The 20,035-nt window shown below is 40.6% G+C and overlaps 1 protein-coding gene across 1 annotated transcript in view; it reads left to right on the top strand.

The window, feature by feature from the left end:
* Positions 1 to 14,885, top strand: part of LOC114653429 (EMILIN-2-like) — a 96,736-nt gene extending 81,851 nt beyond the window's left edge. The window contains exons 5-9 of the mRNA XM_028803763.2: positions 7,162 to 7,497; positions 10,294 to 10,344; positions 10,432 to 10,485; positions 11,188 to 11,322; positions 14,067 to 14,885. Of these exons, the coding sequence (XP_028659596.1) occupies positions 7,162 to 7,497; positions 10,294 to 10,344; positions 10,432 to 10,485; positions 11,188 to 11,322; positions 14,067 to 14,404 (914 nt within the window). The 3' untranslated portion in view covers positions 14,405 to 14,885. The remainder of the gene's footprint in view (positions 1 to 7,161; positions 7,498 to 10,293; positions 10,345 to 10,431; positions 10,486 to 11,187; positions 11,323 to 14,066) is intronic.
* The last annotated feature ends 5,150 nt before the right edge of the window (positions 14,886 to 20,035 follow it).

Here is a 20,035-nt window from a genome sequence, read left to right as displayed (position 1 = left end):
GGACTCAAAGGTCAATCACGTTCAACAGTGGCTTCCGACCTTGCCCTTTATGCACTGAGATGTCTCCAGATTCCCTGAATCTTTCTCAATATTATATACTGACTAGGAGGCTCCGCCCACTGCTCGCTTTGCTCGCCAAATCCTGCAGCTGAGCCGCTCCGTTAGAGAAAGTGATTGTATTTAAAGATATGATACAAGCCCCCCTTTCGCCCAACCCCCAGTTGCGACCTAGTAGGCTGCCCCATGACTTTCTTGATATTTTAGTTTATAATTTATAAACGGAATAAGTATCTGAAAACCTAACAACATCACATTAAAGTTCGATAAATCCTGAAAAGAATGATACCAAACATATATATGTTTCTCTATATTATAAAAAAAATCTTGGGAAGGGAGACTAGGGAGAGACGAGACGTGATCTTCACGGAAGACAATTTGAAGTCCTGCGAGAGACACTTTAACTTGCTCCCATCTCTTAAAACAACGACAAGCGACAAGCAAAACACGCAGCTCGCCAGCAGGCAAAAGCCAGCAGATGATCCGACCGCTTCTTCTTGCATCCGTTCAGCCACCCTAAACCACCCGCCCCCCCAATGCGAGCGGCAGAGACACGAAGTAGCAAAAGGACAGCTGCTGAACAGGCTTTGAAATGATTGACGGGCAGCGTGACAGCAGCAGCAGAAAGACAGCAGATGATCTGACGGCATCTCCTTAACATGCGTTCAGCCAACCCCCCCTAAACAACGTGAGCAGCGTTATACGTCCTGCGAGAAAGAGATTTAATTTTTATAACGTCACGCGAGACAAGGCAGTTAGACATCATTTAAAACAAGTCCACGGACATCTAACCTAGCAGTTCTTGGATTGCTTTTGGCAGATATGCTTCATACGCAGCGAAGAAAGCCATCTGATGACCCGAGCGCTTCTCCTCAGCATGCGTTCAACCACCCTAACCGCCCCCCCCCATCCCCCCCACCCCTTCACAATGCGAGCAGCAGAGATGTGAAGTGGCAAAAGGACAGCTGCTGTAAAGGCTTTGAAATGATCGGGCAGCGAGACAAGCAGAACAGGCAGCTCGCCAGCAGTAGAAAGACAGCAGATGATCCGATGGCATCTCCTTAGCGTGCGTTCAGCCGCACCCCTTCACAACACAAGCAGTTTTATACGGCCGTTTAGAAAGAGATGTATCCAATCCCGGGACCGGAAATAATGGACAAGTATAGTTTTTACAAAAGTTAAAAAGTAAAAGTGAAAATAATGCATATGTAACAATTCCCATGAAAATAACAATCTCTTTAAATTGTATATCCGGTAAACCAAACCCAGGGGTGGGCAAGTGAAGTGAGCAGGGGGCAGAGCCCCCTAGTAGGTTTTAAAATAAACCCAATTTAAAGCGTGACAAAAAACGTGACACAAAAACGTTGCACTTTTAGGCTTAGGATTTTATATATAGAGAGAGTAGATTGTGAAAGACTTAAATCCTTTGCAGTCTTGTGTTGAGAAAAGTCAGTCAGTCATTCTCCAACTCGTTATATCCTAACAGAGGGTCACGGGGGTCTGCTGGAGCCAATCCCAGCCAACACAGGGCGTAAGGCAGGAGCAAATCCCCGGGCAGGGTGCCAGCCCACCTCAAGTGTTGAGAAAAGTTCTTTTTAAATTGATTGTCAATTTTCTCACGTAGATGTGCACAAAGTGGTGAGCCACAACCCATCCCTGCTTGCAAAGACTGAGCCTCTGGTGGATACTCCTTTCATACCCAGTCATGATGCCCTTTTGCCTATTAGCAATTTATCTGCTTATTGATGGAGTCTTCCAAAACGGTGTTAATTGAAAATTATATAAACTTTTTAGTCTTAGTTATCCTTTGTCACAACCTTTTTTGAGTGTGTTGCAGACATCCAATTCTAAATTTATAACACAATTAAGCTGGTCCTGATCTGTCACCATATCAAAATTGTTCCAAAGCCCCAAGTTTGAATCCTGTGTCTGTTGTTGTCTCAGGCAGGGCGAGCAGCCCTAAGCAAATCCCTCATCAGACTTACAGTACATGGTCATGGTAGGTCAGCAGTTAAGTCTTAGCATCCTGGGTTTGAATCTTGCTCACTGCTCTTTCCGTATACAGTTTCCACATCCTTCCTGTGCCTGCATGAGTTTTCCCCTAAACATCCCAGAAGATGTGTTTGTTAGGTCAATTAATTGGCGATTCTCTATTTGCCCCAGTGTGGGTGTGTGTGTGCCTGAATCAGCCCTGTAATGGACCAGAATGTAGTCCTGGGCTCTTTCCTACTTTGCACCAAGCACTGCTGGGATAACTTACCAACTGTGGTACATCGCATTCGGGTTTGTGGCTGATCAAGTTTTTTAAAAATAGTGGAGCAGCTCAGATTCTTGAGTGTGGGTGTCTGGGAGGAAAGCTGTGAGGCTGTGGAGAACTTAGTGACAGGAAGGGCTACTTGCACATTATGTGCCCGAGTGCCGTTAGCACAACCATCTCTCATTTGAGACTCCACGGGTTGTTTGGAGCAGCTGCACTCACCAGGTTTAAAAATGCTCTGAGTAGTAAGGAGTAAGTAGAAAGTAAGAAAGAAAGTAGAATTGATGTCTTGAGAAACAGAAGATGGCAATGGCAAAGGCAGGGTTCCTATACGTCCTCTTTTACGCAGGCAGGTACTCATTTCCACTAGCAAAAAAGCATCTGGGCAGATTTTCATAAAGAATAAAATTGTCCAGGTTTTCATTTTAAAATTATGAAATTCTGGAGGATAAGATAACATGGACACTTGAAGTTTGTTTGCAGTTTCAAGTAGTCGTGCCAACCGTGGTCTTCCTTGCCCCGGTGGTGCGTAATCCTGCTAAAATCTGGTTCTGTCCATACAAAGCAGAGGCAAATTAAATTGCACGGTGTGATCTGCAAATCTGAGTGTCCTTAAGGTACTGTACACTTCTTTTGGAGTGCTAGTGCGAGTGAGATAGGTTTCTGTAGATAAAAATAAAATATAAATGTAACTTTCCAAACAAACTTAAAATGAAGTATAGCTGTTTTCGAAATGGCCATAATGAATCTGAGACGGAATGTACCATTTATAGTGCTGGCACGTTTGTTTCAGTTGCAAACAGAAGTACTCTAGCTTTTAAAGCACAAACATCAAAACATCAAAAGAACGTTTGAAGTGAAAACACAGACTTCATTGTACATCCTGGATCCAGTGAGGAGATCATTCATGCAGCTGAAGGGACTTCAGTATTTAATTGTGTAAAACATCACAACAGCTATAAATCAATAGACCGTACACGTCCTCTAATGAGGAACATTTCAAGTACTCACAGAAAAACAGAAGCAATGCTGTAGTGAAGTCAGTGATTACTCCTCGTGTAGTTAAAGCTGAGACAGACAGAATGGCAGGTGTTCTGTTTTGCAGATTGCACTGAAGATGTTTCCTCTGATGATTTAGTATATTGATAGAGAAACCAGTGGAATACAGACTAAACTTCTGGACATTCAAAGGAAACCAATGAGATAGCACAAACACTTTCAGTTTATGTGTATACATCACTCCCAAAGTTTGGCCTTGTAGAAAAGACGACTGCTTTTTAAGGTGATGATTGCAAATTCAGGTAGTAATTCAGGTGTACAAATGGGATCTCCACAAGGGGAATGCTGCCCTCCAGAGTATCCATACATTTTCCAAGCAATGTCCTTTTTTTTTTTTTAATTTTATTGAAATCCCACAACATTCAATTCAAATAGATCAATTTTACAAGAATAGGATTAAAAACAAATAAACCCCACCCCTGAGAAAGAGAGCATGGGTAGCAGAATAAAATATAAACCTAGTAAAAATAAGTAAATAGATAAATTAATAAGTAAATATAGATAAATGGAGAAGAAAAAGAAAAAAAATGGGATTTTGGAGAGAATCTGCTTCCTCTGTACCTTAAAAGCTTATTCTAAAATGTTATTGATTAGATCCTGGCAGGTTTTGAAAAAGTTCTGTACAGATCCTCTAAGTGAGAATTTGACTTTTTCCAGTTTCAAATAATATAAAACATCAGTTACCCACTGACTTAAAAGAGGAGAGTTAGGATTCTTCCAGTTTAGCAAGATAAGTCTGCGTGCCAATAGTGTAGTAAAGGCAATCACAGTTCGTTTGTCCTTCTCCACTTTAAACCCATCTGGGAGTCCACCAAACACAGCTGTTAATGGGTTAGGAGGGAGTGTGACCCCAAGGCTGTCTGAAAGGTTTTGATCCAAAATGATGTTAGTTTGGTGCAGGTTCAGAACATGTGACCCAGTGAGGCTGGAGCTTGATTGCAGCGTTCGCAGGTTGGATCTTGCCCTGGAAACATTTTGGACAGTTTTAAGCGAGACAGATGTGCTCGATATATAATTTTTAGTTGAATAATTGTATGCTTTGCGCATATGGAGCTCGAGTGAATTCTTTGCATTGCTACCTTCCACTCCTTTTCCCACTGTCCTCTTGAATCTTTGAAAGGCAGGGACTGTAAAATGGTTTTATATATTGCAGAAATGCTGTCTAAGTCCTTGAAACTGAGCAATATTTTTCCAGCATAGAGGGAGGTGGGAGGTGAGGAAAATTGGGGAGGTTCTGTTTAACAAAGTTTATAATTTGAAGATAGTGAAAGAAATGTGTTGCTGGAAAGTTCTTTTACTTTATTGAAAATGGTAACCCTTGGCAGTGGGCACCTGGGATATCACACACCACACCACACCACATCCTGAGTTGAATTAAGCAGGTTAATATGATGATTTAATATTAGACGTAGTTTTATCCCATCCAGAGTTGGTTCGTTTTCTTTTCTGATTACTTCTGGGATGATTTTGGTCCTTATAGGCTTGTATTTCAAACAAAAAGGAACACATTTGATATATAAAATACAAAGCAACACAAGTATTACAGCCGAGCACATTGAGTATAACTGCTGCTTTACTTCTTCCATTCCCAGTCCAGTTACACTCTGTGTGGAGTTTGTGCTTTCATCTGAAGAGATCTTCACTCCACAACCTAAAGATACACTGTATAATTTAAAGGAATACTCCATCCAGAAATGATCATAGCTTACCCAGTGTGGTTTATAATGATGGCTATGAAAAGCTTTCAATTTAATGTTTTCATGAAGAACAGACATAACAAAAGTCTTGAAACATTGGGTTTGAATGGAGACCCAATTTGAACAAGAGCAAACATTATCAAAATATCCATGACGAAAATCTCAAATTACAATTGTGTTCCATCATCCACATGTCAGTTATCTGGTCATACAGTTCTTCTTCTCCTTCTTCTTTCGGCTGCTCCTGTTAGGGGTTGCCACAGCAGATCTTCTTCCATATCTTTCTGTCCTCTGCATCTTGTTCTGTTACACCCATCACCTGCATGTCCTCTCTCACGCATCCATAAACCTTTGCTTAGGTCTTCCTCTTTTCCTCTTCCCTGGCAGCTCTATCCTTAACATCCTTTTCCCAATATACTCGGCATCTCTCCTCTGCAGATGTCCAATCCAACGCAATCTCGCCTCTCTGACTTTGTCTCCCAACTGTCCAACTTGAGTTGATCCTCTAATGTACTCATTTCTAATCCTGTCCATCCTCGTCACACCCAGTGCAAACCTTAGCATCTTTAACTCTGCCACCTCCAGCTCTGACTCCTGCTTTCTGGTCAGTGCCACCGTCTCCAACCTATATAACATAGCTGGTCTCACTACCATCATGTACTGTAGATCTTCCCTTTCACTCTTGCTGATATCCGTCTGTCACAAATCACTCCTGACACTCTTCTCCACCCATTCCATCCTGCCTGCACTCTTTTTCACCTCTCTTCCACAATCCCCATTACTCCTTACTGTTTATCCCATGTATTTAAACTCATCCACCTTCACCAACTGTACTCCTTGCATCCTCACCATTCCACTGACCTCCCTCTCATTTACACACATGTATTCTGTCTTGTTCCTACTGACCTTCATTCCTCTCCTCTCTAGAGCATATCTCCACCTCTCCAGGATCTGCTCAACCTGCTCCCTACTATCACTACAGATCACAATGTCATCAGCAAACATCATTGTCCATGGGGACTCCTGTCTAATCTCGTCTGTCAACCTGTCCATCACCATTGCAAATAAGAAAGGGCTCAGAGCCGATCCCTGATGTAATCCCACCTCCAACTTGAATGCATCTGCCACTCCTGACTTCTTCATACAATGATCTGGTCATACAGTATCTCACAATATTCCAAACACTTGTCTGAGCACAGTCCATTTTCATTTGCAAGTAGATTTTCTAGATGTGGTTTAATTAACGGGGTTTTAGCACATATTCACAAGTCTTGGCAGTTATGAGGAAGCCTAAAATTTGGATTATGTGACAGGGTTTGGTGTTGTTCAGCGTTTGTCCCTTGTATCAGGAAGTTTGTTATCTTCTTTCCCCATGAAAACAAGAGATTAATACAAACAATGGGTGTTAGAAACAGATAAAAAATGTCACTTTTGGCTTTTCCGTTATGGTCCCCATGGAGGTGAGAAAGATGACTATTTGAAAGGATGACAGGTTCAAGCTCCTACTAAGAGCCCTTTAGCCAGTGCTGGGTGATATGTCTCATCACTGCTCCTGTTCTGTTCATCTAGTGGAGCCACAGATTCTCAGCATCTTAGACCCAGAAGACTCTGTTGTATCCCCTGAGAGTCAGTTGATGGTGCCTCCATATTGTGTGCAGGTGTCAGTTTAGCAGTCTGTGGTAGCAATTGATGGAGAATCAGTCTATTAAATTGCAAATTTATGATTGGTGGCATGTGGGGGATTAGGGTACTGATGTTGTAAAGCGATTAGGTGGTGTGCCATTTCAGTTTTTTTGGGTCCCAATATTGATAAGAATGCTTGTGGCTCATTTTCTCTTCAAATTTATGCTTTAGTGAAAATATTCTAAAATGTAGCCTCTAACTGCCACACTGTCATTTATAACAGCCACCTTGTTAAACCTGAAGCATTGGTTATCTTAGTGTGTTAGAACTGTGTGAATATAAAAGTACCATTGGATATCACACCTACATTTTTAATGTCAAAGAAAGTCTACACTAGCTCTCAAAGTTCAAGCAAAAAATTGTTACAAGAGCATGCTGTCCTACTTACATTCTTACTTGTTTTACCAGATAAAGGCCTTCCAGAAACTTCTGAAAAAAGACCTCCCGAAGCAGATGTTCCAAGGCAACCTGAAGGGAAGATCCCCATACCCCCAGCAGACAATGGTCCAGTCCCCCCCGTATCAACTGTACCCCTGCAACCTGAACCATCCAGACCTAAACCCAATGGATCACTGCCTCCTAAAAGGCAGCCACTGCAAATCCCTGTCAGAACACCGGAGCGGAAGGTTATCATGGAGGCAGGAGAAGCAGGACCACCGGGAACAATGAGGAAGACGGCATCTGCGGTTCCAGATGGAACGGATGGCTTCATGACTGAAATTAAAGGGTTTGCTGGAGCACCAGGTATGTGAAACAAAAAGCTGCATTCTGGGTAGTCTGTGCTTCAATTGCAACACGACAAATAGGCAGAAAAAGTTGAAGGTGTCTGCTGTGCAAGTTAGGAGAAAAACTATTCCTTGTAGATTTTTAAATTTTTATATGAATATTTAAATCTAATAAAAAGTTAAATTGGTAACACTGGTTATGGCTCCATGCTCCTGGCAGCTGGAGTGTCCTTGTGGATTTTCTCCCACATCTCATGGGTTGCCAGTTTAGAGACCTGAAATGGCATGGAGGTGTGTGAGAGTGTGTCCTGCAAAGGACTGGCACCCTGTGCAGGGATTGTTCTTGGCATGTACCTTGTTATGTGCAGAATATCGTAATATTTAAAAAGAGAACACTCAATAACACATGCGGGGTACAAGGATGTCCATCGTCATTGAATCACTCACAGCACAGAAATATCGAGACAGCAAAAATGAAACTCAGCTCTGTACAGGGAATGCATAAGTCACACACGGTCATTTCAAAAAACAGACACATCCTGAGACCACCCAGGGCACTCCGCTAATGTCCTTCACTGATGTCTCTGCTACTCTTTTCCTGAGAGACCTGCCACGTTCTATACTGGTCGTTTTCTTGACAACCACGTCATGTGGCCACTCCACCGTTCACCTTGTGAAGGACCCCAAAGCTCAATAATGTGGCAGAGGAAGCCCACACCTCCAGTTCTTTGGTTGTGTATGACTTTGTGTTGTACTAGGATTGCATTACTGGTCTATGTGCTGAAAACAATCAGTCGGCCTGTGCAATATGCTTCACTGTCAGCAGAGGTCGCTGCTGTTCTTTTCCTATCAGCAATACCATGTGCCCACACTGCTCTTCTCTTCCTGTCAGCTATGCCACATGACTGTGTTGCTGCTTGCTGTGAGAAGGACCCAAAGCCCAATTTAGTGGCTGAGAAGCCCGCACGTCCAAATCAAGGAGAGTATCTCATGTCATAAGCTCTCAATTGATGAGACCAGGAACAAAGTTTAAGGGCAAGTGATTTTCAAGTTTTTGAGTGACAGACATATAACAGTCACCAATCAATATATGCTCACATTACATGGGCAATGTATGTGGACACCTGAGCATCACACCCATATGTACTTGTTGAACATCTCATTCCAAAACCATGGGCTTTATTATAGAGTTTTGCCCCCTTTTTAGGGAATGCTTTCCACTAGATTTTGAAACATGGCTGTGGGATTCGCTTCATTTCATCTACAAGAGCACTAGTAAGGTCAGACACCGACATCTGACTTGCAGTTTCAGTTCATTACAAAAGTGTTTGATGAAGTTGACGTTAAGGCTGTGAGCAGGCCATGTCAAGTGTTTCTCTACCAGTGGGTCACGAATAGCTAGTGTTGATTATGGTAGTGGGTTGCAAAGTGGGTGAAGGCGGGTTGCGGCAGGTCACTGTTCTGATGATTGTGTTCGATCCCCACCCTCACTCTGACGATCGTACTCAATTCACTGAGAAGAACGATTCCCCCACTGCTATAACAATTAGGACACTTACATGGGAAAATGTGGGTTGCTACACCAAAAAAGATGGGAAAAACTGCTGTACTATAAATAGGTAAATAAATAATAATCAAGTGAATAGATAGTAATAATTTCAAATAGATACTGTAATAATACATAAGTAAGTAGTAAGAATAACTATTAATAAAAAAACAGCAATAGTAACAAGTGTAGCAAATGTACCACATATAAAAGAGGTACTAGGAGCAGATCTTTGGCAGCACAGAGTTCAGAGAAGTTCTTTAAAAGGGAGTGTCAACAAATGTTTGTCCATGTTGTGCACGTACTGATTTTAAATTCATCCATCCATCCATTTTCCAACCCGCTGAATCCGAACACAGGGTCACAGGGGGTCTGCTGGAGCCAATCCCAGCCAACACAGGGCACAAGGCAGGGTGCCAACCCACCGCAGGGCACACACAAACACACCCACACACCAAGCACACACTTGGGCCAATTTAGAATCGCCAACCCACCTAACCAGCATGTCTTTGAACTGAGAGGAAACCCACGCAGACACGGGGAGAACATGCAAACTCCACGCAGGGAGGACCCGGGAAGCGAACCCAGGTCTCCTAACTGCGAGGCAGCAGCACTACCACTGCGCCACTGTGCCGCCCTGATTTTAAATTAGTTATTTTATTTTTTTCCCTGAAATCTTGAAAACATACCATCCACAAAGACATAGTCTTTGTTCCACAGTGAACTGGCATGTCATCCAACGCTGGTTATAGGCACAGTGAGCCAAATCACCACACAGGTCAAATCCATCTATCTAGACATACTTCCGAAATTGTGGGGGCTGGAGATGATCCTACGGTATCAAGCACAGAGCAGAAAGGAACCCGGGATGGAGAGCCGTCCAATGCAAGACACAACCAGTTAGCCTAACCTACAAAAGAGAAAATGACTGACCCACGGTCGAGCAGAATTCATAAAGACTTTCACCAGGCTACAAACCACTGGAACTGGGAGACTGCAGTGTAACCTACTATGCCACCACACTTTATTACAATGCCATGACATTCATTTTTTTTTTTAATAATTTCTGTGAAATTACCCCTAATAAAAAATGAGTGTCAGCAAAGTTTCTATAAAGTGACCATGAAACTTTGAGCTATAACAACAATGGTTAATTTTCATAGACCTTAACTGGCTTTCCATAGGAATACTTTGTGAAGGTATATACAGTATCTTTTCCAAATATTTTACATGTTTTCATATTTAGAATGCTTCTTTTTTTCTTCACAGGCTATCCACGTCCTGCCACACCGACGTCCTATCAGCCAAGCATAATTCCTGGTAAGCTTTCAACACCTTCTTTTACACTGTATGTGTTTGAAATTTGAAAGGAATGAACACAATCAATAGATGAATTGTTTTCATCAGTTGCAGGTCGCCTGCCACTTAAGACGACTTCCTACAGGCCAAATGTAATTCCAGGTAATCCCCTGACATTTTTGTTTGCCTTTCTTAAATTTCCTATTCAGGAACATTTGACACAAGTGGCTGTCCTGTCGTGTTAATCATGTTGGACACATCTGTTACTAACATATTCCTCCCAAATAAGAGAAATTCAGAAGATTGCATGAAGTAAAACTTGTTTTTCTTCTTCAGATACTGATTGGTTTGTGTAATTAGTACACCAAAACTTATAACAAAAAATATGACAATAGGGAACACCGCATACATACAAATATGAAGAGCCAATTCAGGTAGTAGCAGTAGTTAGCAGCATTGTCACATGTAGGGAGTGCAGTGATGTTCTTAACTTGCATGTCCAGCCTACATGAACATACAGGATATTATCTCTGGCGCCATGATAAACAAAATGCATGCAAATACAGAACTTCAAGTTATTTAATAGAAAATACAAAGCAGCATAGGTTTGAATGTGAAAATAATTGTTAATTTAAAACTGATTTGCACTGACCCAGAAGATTATCTTTAGTTATGTAAATTATGTTGGGTAAAGCATGACAATAAGTCCAAAATAATAACTTAGTTAGAAACTCATGGGATGAAATATTGTCATTGATCTGGGCGCACTGACCGAGTTTTGGAAATTTCCTCTTAAGTTAGTGAAGTGAAAATGTGATCAGAGTCACACAACCGACTTCCTGATAATATCTTCATTCTCTACAGGAAACAGTGCTTATGGAGCTGAGCCATTCTCCTTCTCCGTCGGCCTCACTCAGAAGCCTTTTCCTGGTGACTCTGGGGTGATCCGCTTCAATAAGGTCCTTGTCAATGATGGAGGACACTATAACCCTCTCACAGGTATTTTAAACCTGGTAATGGAGTCATGTGCTCTTTACCTGGCGCTTTATTCCATACCTTGTTAACTTGAGAGCAAACTGGTAAAGAAGGTGAGGTGTTGATTGTGGAATGTATCCATTATTTTATGTTTAGGGCTATTGACAAGTGTGGATTCTCGAGGGTGACTGTTTATTGGAAGACCTGATCATATTATGTTTCCATCTATTTATTTAATTACATAAAGTCATGATAAGACAGTGGTGTAAATTAAAATTTCCCCATACAAAGCAGTTAAGTGACTTGTAGACGGTTCTATGGTGAGTCAGTAGTAGGGTGGAAACTCCAGCCTACTAACGGTGCCAGAGAGCCACAAAAGCCTCAAAAGACCAAAGACAGAGGAATGGATAACGCCAATCATTCAAATAAAAGGATAAAACTGGCTCCCAAGGCCAAAACGTTTGAGAACCACTGATCTAGAGGAATGTTACCCAACCATTGGTCCTCAGACTGGTACCAGTTTGTAGAAATGTTTTGCCAATCTGCGAAATTCAGGCAAGGCACATATATTAGCGCAGTTATTCCCAACTGATGGTCCATGAAAAGCAGTCTGTGGTGTTCTTCACTGTTAATGAATCCAGAAGCTCAAAACTCAAAAGCTCAACCTGCTCTCCGATCTAATGTTCTAATTGTAGCCACTCGAAACTCTGCAGGGGAACTTGCTCTCCAATCTAATGTTAAAAAATTGAGATGCTTGAATCTCCAAAAGGAAAGTCCTTTCTGATGTAATGGGTTCGATCAAGCTGCTCGGAACTCCTATGATATTTCTTGCGATTCACATATTTTTACTCATCTGAACTTGGGGCAGTGACAATTATGAGCATGTCATCAGTCACATCAGCAACTCCAGGAAAATCAGTGATTTGCATGGCTGCAGCTTGCTTAACGTTACCTCACTTGGGAGTGGTGGAGAAATTTTTCAATCTGTGTATTTCCTCACACAAGGTAAGGGGCTACAAGTTTATTGCAGAATTCATGAAATGGTTGGTTGTGACATTCCCAAATCCTCTCTATTGAAAAACTGCATTTTCCCTGTGGCCACAAAATAACTTCTAAACACTTTCATTTTGGCTGAGAGTATGTGGCTTTTTCACAAAGATGGAGTGATCATATGATTTGTTACAAGTGTTATTTGATCTCTTGTCAAATTGGTATCTTTTCACGAATTCATTGCTGTCTATTGTTTCCAAAACATTCCACCTTTCCAAGAATGTGCTTGCCAACCTCTGCCTGGTTGCCATCTTCTGGCAGCTCCTACAGAATTAGGACAGCTCATGAGTGCTCCAAAATCCTGGTGAAGAGTAGTTGTCCAAATGAGGAAGACTGATAATTTGCTAATACTCCTAACTCTTAAGAGTAGAACCAAATTTGAATCACGCTCAGATTTTTGAGCCGGTTAGGACCGTTTTCCTAAGGTGCTTTTTCCGAGGTGCTTGAGAAATATGGGCACTGGTGGTCACCTGAAGGTGATGTCAACCCTTGTCACCAGCTGTCTATTCTTCCCTCTTTAAAAAAAAATGATAACAAGTGTGGTGCTGGCCTCTGGCTTTCTATCTTTCAACCTTTTGTGTCTTCCCTTCAGTTCTCATTAGACACTCACCATGGTCAACTCTCTGATTAGGTACAGTATACAGTCGACCCTTGATATACGACCAGCCTGACATGCGAACAACTTGATTTACGACCAAAAGTTTTCTTTTGATTTACGACCAACATCTTGTGTTACGACCTGAATGTGGTCACGTGTATCCGCTTGTGCGATTGTAAACAAACAGCCGAGAGCGTTTGTAAGCGTCAGTCGGAGCCCAGATACATGTGTTTGTGGACGTAATTTCGGTCAGTGCAGTGATTTATATAATTTTTTTTGATAATTGGTAAGGAAGGAAGAGAAGGTAACGACGGTAAAGAAAGCGATCACAATCGAAACGAAGAAGGAAATTGTGCGGAAATATGAGAGTGGTGTTCGCGTGACCGATCTCGCTAATATGTACAGCATGTCGAAATCCACCATCTCGACAATTTTACAAAGAAAAGATTTGTATAAGGAAACTCCTTCCAAACAATAACCACCTTCCATTTCATTCTCCTCCTCCTCCCTTCCTGCAGCCCAAAGATGTCAAATTAAATGGTGAGTACAGTATGAAGTTGTTGTTTCTGGTAGGCTAGGCACTTTTTATAACTTTTTGGTTAGTACATTAGAAAAATTATTGGTGTTTTGGTAAATTATGCTCATTATACAACCCTTTTTATTATGAAAAGGTTAAGTAAGTGTTGCTGTGGGAGGTTCGGAACACATTATGGGTATTTCGATTATTTCTTATGGGAAAAATAGTCTTGACTTACAACCAACTTGAGTTACAACCAGCTCTCGCGAACAAATTGAGTTTGTAAGTCAAGGGTCCACTGTTTATATTTTTATTTCAGTTTATTACATTGTCTAATTGTTTTTTACATTATTTTAGTGGAGGGCACCATGGAGGTTGATATGGTGTGTATTGGCCTGGTCTGAACAAGTTCACTCAGTTTCTTTTTTTGGACCGGGTAGTATGGTGTCTCATTCAGGTACTGGAATGAGTTGTGATGCTATGATAGCTGGATATTCCACCCAAGTGCAGCCAGGCTGGGTCACAGCTTTGTGCGGTCCCGTAATGGAGTGAAGCAGATTGATGTTTACCTCACAAACGTTTCATTTTATTTATTATTTGCAGGTATTTTCACAGCACCTTACAATGGGAGATACCTGTTTGGTGCGGTTTTGGCCCCGGAGCGTGATGAACATGTGGAAGCCATGCTATTAGTCTCCAATGAAAGTGTTGTGCGACTGGATACATCCGGCTACAGAAGAGAACTGCTCGAGTACAATAAACCACGTCTAGTGAGACAGGCCTGTGGTGGTGTCGGCTCTTTTAATGTAATTCTGAACCTGAAGCAGGGAGACGAAGTGAGTCTAGTGTTGACAGCTGGCAAGCTGGCTTATGCAGAGTCCAATGAAATCTTTTCCACATTTAGTGGTGTCTTCCTCTATCCGCCTACAACTCAAAGATAGCAGAGAAAAGAAAAACCGAGCCGAAATACAGTCTGTTAGGTCCAAAGGAATTTTTATGATACCGTAAATCCCAAAAGTTGGATGTTCAACCACTCAACCCTGCTGTATGATGTCTGCTGTTGTCAGGACAGCAATATGGATTGTGCACTGCCCCACAGAGCTGCTGTACTGTTTGTTTGAAATGCATTATTAAGCCACACGCTGTTCAGAATGTCACAGAAATATCTTCCTTGATTAGTTCTCTAATATTTTGAGTGACAGAAGCTTCAAAGTTAGGGGCAAAATTCCACTCAAATGATTGTACTGTACAATGCATTTTACCAAAAAGGGCAGAGAAATGTTTTATTTATTATAAATTATACGTATTTCATTCATATCAGCACACATGCTCTATATTTTACCTAAATGCTATTGTGTACTTTAAAACTTTGCATTTTTCTTTTAAGAATTATATGTAATTAAAGTTTTTTTTTTAACAAAACTATTCCTTTTTTGGTTTATATTATTTGGAATCTCCTTTAAAGGTAATTGTAAACATTACATACCAGAGATGTGGACTTGAGTCACGAATTTGATGACATCAGACTCGACTTGACAAAAATCAAAAAAGACCTGCAACCGGACTAGGATTTGAACAGTAATGACTTCGACTTCCACCTTGTGATGCGAGATCACTCGAGAGCCATCCTGTGCACGCCAGTATGTAAATGAAGGCACAGAGAAAGTACTGGAAACCTGCTTCCACAGATTAAGCAAATTAACTGCAAAGATTATAAAACTGTTAACAGAGAAAGAATTGCAACTTGTAAAACTGTGGGAACCTTAAACTTCATTTGACATTTGAAGCTACATAAGGAACATTAAGGTTGGTTTATGTAGTAATTAGAATTAGTGAGCTACAAGTAAGTTACAGCTAAATTGTAAGACAGTTCTACAGCATCACTGAAGGGCAGTTCAATACAGGTTCAAAGTCTGCTGTTTCATCTGGAAGAAGTGCATCTCCGACACTTTCAAACACTTTTGGATTTGCTGGTAGGACTGTGGATAATTTCTTTTGGGGAAGCTTTATTTTTGTCAGGAGTGAACTCACTTCCATTCATCCACAAGTTTTCTTTATTTACCTCTCATCAAACCATCACTTCCTCCATTCTGGACTGGTTTCTGACTTTGTAAATACAGTTTGGCATGTTTGTCTATGCTTTGTTCGCTCATGAAGTATTGGAAATATTTTGTGTCATATGTGATAACACAGCCGGGTTTAAGCATTTCTTCTTCTGTATTATTTGATTTAATTGAATGAGTGGTTGGTTATTAAGAGTTTAGTATCGGATTAATCTACCCCATAAACAATAGCTGTCAAAGGATTGAAAAAAAAAATATGGCAGAGAAGACCAAAATTTTAAACCAGACAATCAGAATACTAAACACCAAAACCCAAAATAATAGACAATAACTGAAGGTACAGTTTAGAGACAATGAATCGTTAAACCAGAGCATAGTAATGATAAGCCCATGCAAAAATGATTTACTGAATATCCAGAATCTTGGACAACCTAGGAACACATGACCTTTATACTCTTGTGACAACAGTGTCATGTGTCACCGACTGTCAATTATTCAAACATAGCAATGCAGAAACAACTACATAAAAATGTGAAAAATAAAACGGTGTTTTGATTTAATGAGGAAAAATATTAACCTTAGTCATAAGGAAAGTAAAAATAAAAAATAACAATAAAATCAGAGTCTGCATAACAAAAAAAAATGTCAACATGGGAAAAGCACAAAAGAAATTAAAATCAGACCACAATCGTAACGGTAGCATTTTTATTATAAGTGCTCAAATTTGTGAATAAAAATGAGAAACTTCAAATCCAGTATTTGGCAATCAGTTATTTGGAGAAACACCAGACAGTGAGGCCCCTGCTTTGTTTTCAGCCCAGATAATATTGTTTTGCTCGGCTGGTTTTTCCTTTTGCATTGTCCCTTGATTATTCATTGGATCCTCCTCAAAACAGTGTTTTCATTTCTTGATCATTAGCTTTGAAATTCTTAAGCTTTCCATCCTGCTCACCTCTAAGGTTGTCAGATGTCCATCAAAGTCAGGGCATGTCCTTCTTTTTGGCCTCATGTCCTCTGTCCAATACGCAAAGCTAAAAACCTCAAAAATGTCCAACTGTGCAAGCATGGTGTAACAGGACTATTTTGTTAAAAGAAAGACTTAGTCGGTGCGTATCGACACCAGAACCATGAACTCCACGGGGGAACCCCTCCTTCACCTTGGCTCCTGTACACAATAAGGGTGTATCAGCTCAGTCAGAGCTCCAATGGAAACGTTTAACTACAGTGGTGTGAAAAACTATTTGCCCCCTTCCTGATTTCTTATTCTTTTGCATGTTTGTCACACAAAATGTTTCTGATCATCAAACACATTTAACCATTAGTCAAATATAACACAAGTAAACACAAAATGCAGTTTGTAAATGATGGTTTTTATTATTTAGGGAGAAAAAAAAATCCAATCCTACATGGCCCTGTGTGAAAAAGCAATTGCCCCCTGAACCTAATAACTGGTTGGGCCACCCTTAGCAGCAATAACTGCAATCAAGCGTTTGCGATAACTTGCAATGAGTCTTTTACAGCGCTCTGGAGGAATTTTGGCCCACTCATCTTTGCAAAATTGTTGTAATTCAGCTTTATTTGACGGTTTTCTAGCATGAACCGCCTTTTTAAGGTCATGCCATAGCATCTCAATTGGATTCAGGTCAGGACTTTGACTAGGCCACTCCAAAGTCTTCATTTTGTTTTTCTTCAGCCATTCAGAGGTGGTTTTGGGTCATTGTCCTGTTGCAGCACCCAAGATCGCTTCAGCTTGAGTTGACGAACAGATGGCCGGACATTCTCCTTCAGGATTTTTTGGTAGACAGTAGAATTCATGGTTCCATCTATCACAGCAAGCCTTCCAGGTCCTGAAGCAGCAAAACAACCCCAGACCATCACACTACCACCACCATATTTTACTGTTGGTATGATGTTCTGTTTCTGAAATGCTGTGTTCCTTTTACGCCAGATGTAACGGGACATTTGCCTTCCAAAAAGTTCAACTTTTGTCTCATCAGTCCACAAGGTATTTTCCCAAAAGTCTTGGCAATCATTGAGATGTTTCTTAGCAAAATTGAGACGAGCCCTAATGTTCTTTTTGCTTAACAGTGGTTTGCGTCTTGGAAATCTGCCATGCAGGCCGTTTTTGCCCAGTCTCTTTCTTATGGTGGAGTCGTGAACACTGACCTTAATTGAGGCAAGTGAGGCCTGCAGTTCTTTAGACGTTGTCCTGGGGTCTTTTGTGACCTCTCGGATGAGTCATCTCTGCGCTCTTGGGGTAATTTTGGTCGGCCGGCCACTCCTGGGAAGGTTCACCACTGTTCCATGTTTTTGCCATTTGTGGATAATGGCTCTCACTGTGGTTCACTGGAGTCCCAAAGCTTTAGAAATGGCTTTATAACCTTTACCAGACTGATAGATCTCAATTACTTCTGTTCTCATTTGTTCCTGAATTTCTTTGGATCTTGGCATGATGTCTAGCTTTTGAGGTGCTTTTGGTCTACTTCTCTGTGTCAGGCAGCTCCTATTTAAGTGATTTCTTGATTGAAATAGGTGTGGCAGTAATCAGGCCTGGGGGTGGCTACGGAAATTGAACTCAGGTGTGATACACCACAGTTAGGTTATTTTTTAACAAGGGGGCAATTACTTTTTCACACAGGGCCATGTAGGTTTGGATTTTTTTTCTCCCTAAATAATAAAAACCATCATTTAAAAACAGCATTTTGTGTTTACTTGTGTTATATTTGACTAATGGTTACATGTGTTTGATGATCAGAAACATTTTGTGTGACAAACATGCAAAAGAAATAAGAAATCAGGAAGGGGGCAAATAGTTTTTCACACCACTGTATGTACTGAAAAATCACACAGACAACGCAGAAGCCAACAAAAATGGCTGTGCTCCTTTGTCCTTCTTTCCTGCTTTCTGTGACCTCCTTTGGTTGCTCACATATCACAATAAAAGCTGTGCAATTTCCTCTGATTTCTCGGTTTTGTAATTGATTTGACAGGAATCTTCAAATCTTGTGTAAACCACCTGTAATTATGGCCAGCATAATATGTGCTCACGTGATGTTCAAGAACTATTTCACATAAGATATGAAACAATTAACAGAATGTAATTTAAAATGCAAACATAAAAATTAAAATCTCTTCCTTCCCATTTTAAAAAGGAAACCGTTGCTAGCTGTTTAGTGGTGACACACATTAAGGAATGCATGCATAACATTTACTGTAAAGATGCACTAAAATTATTATGAATTTCAAGAAAACATTATAAATTCTACAGTTTCTTCTTCTTTAAATGAAACGCAGAATATTAATAAAACAGCAACCATGTTTTGAGCATCTTGTATGTCTGTGGTAAAACATTCTGTGTAAGCAAAGAAGGAGTGGACCGATTCAAACTGTTATGAAAGGCTGGTGTTGAGAAAAATAACCAGAAGAAGGTTACGTGAGGCAAGAACTGTAGTCAGACGGAAGAAGATTGAAGCCAGAAGAAGACAAATGGGAAGGCAACCAAAACTTGAGGACAAAATGAGAATCAGTGGACAAAATCAAAAAATTGGGAGTGGTCTCCCCTAGACATTCACATATACTCAGATATGATATTTGGGATGGATATTTGAGGAGTACACTGCAGGATAATATTGTATTTTTATATTATGTACATCAAAGAACCACCAACAACACATCAAATCAAATTAATTATATATTGAACAATTATTATAAAAGTAAAGTTGAATATATCAGACTCTGCAGCTGCATGAATAAAAGGTAAACTACCACTTCTGGTTAGCAGAAATAGCCCAAAAGTTGATACAAACCTACATTTTGTACCTAGTAATATGCAAAATTTGGTTGACCTAAGTGAAAGCATATTCAAATTATCATGTTTACACACACACAGACATAATTCCAAAAATGGTATTTTCAAACTCAGAGAGATCTAAAATGCCAAGATTCATCAAAATCTCGACATCGAATCTTTGGACAATTACAATACTTTCCCTATACTTCATATACGAGAAAGTAAAAAGGAGACCAGAACCAAAAACAATGGCTAGGGCATAACGGCAGTTGAAACTAACTATGCTAGAATTCATGAACAAGGAGTTATTAATCGAAGGGATAAAGAATTATGTGACCACTGCAATATTTATAGCATAACATCCCATGACGTAATTGATGTGGCGACAGCGGTCACATGATACATTAAGCTACATCACATAAATAAACAAGTTTTCTAATTTGCTTCAAAACACAAACAATCTCAGAAACAAATGCTACAGGATAAAAGAAACCATAACCAACAATAAATGAAAGAAACGTATTAACTGTTACACCTAAAAGATCCATCCATTCATTATCCAACCTGCTATATCCTAACTACAGGGTCACGGGGGTCTGCTGGAGCCAATCCCAGCCAACACAGGGCACAAGGCAGGAAACAAACCCCGGGCAGGGCGCCAGCCCACTGCAGCACCTAAAAGATTCTTAAGCCAACTCGTTACTCGCTGGTACTCATTT

Source organism: Erpetoichthys calabaricus, chromosome 6 (assembly GCF_900747795.2).
Source record: "Erpetoichthys calabaricus chromosome 6, fErpCal1.3, whole genome shotgun sequence".
NCBI classification, from domain to species: Eukaryota; Metazoa; Chordata; class Cladistia; order Polypteriformes; family Polypteridae; genus Erpetoichthys; species Erpetoichthys calabaricus.
Note: the sequence above shows the minus strand (reverse complement) of the source record. Positions and strands in the feature narration are given on the sequence as shown.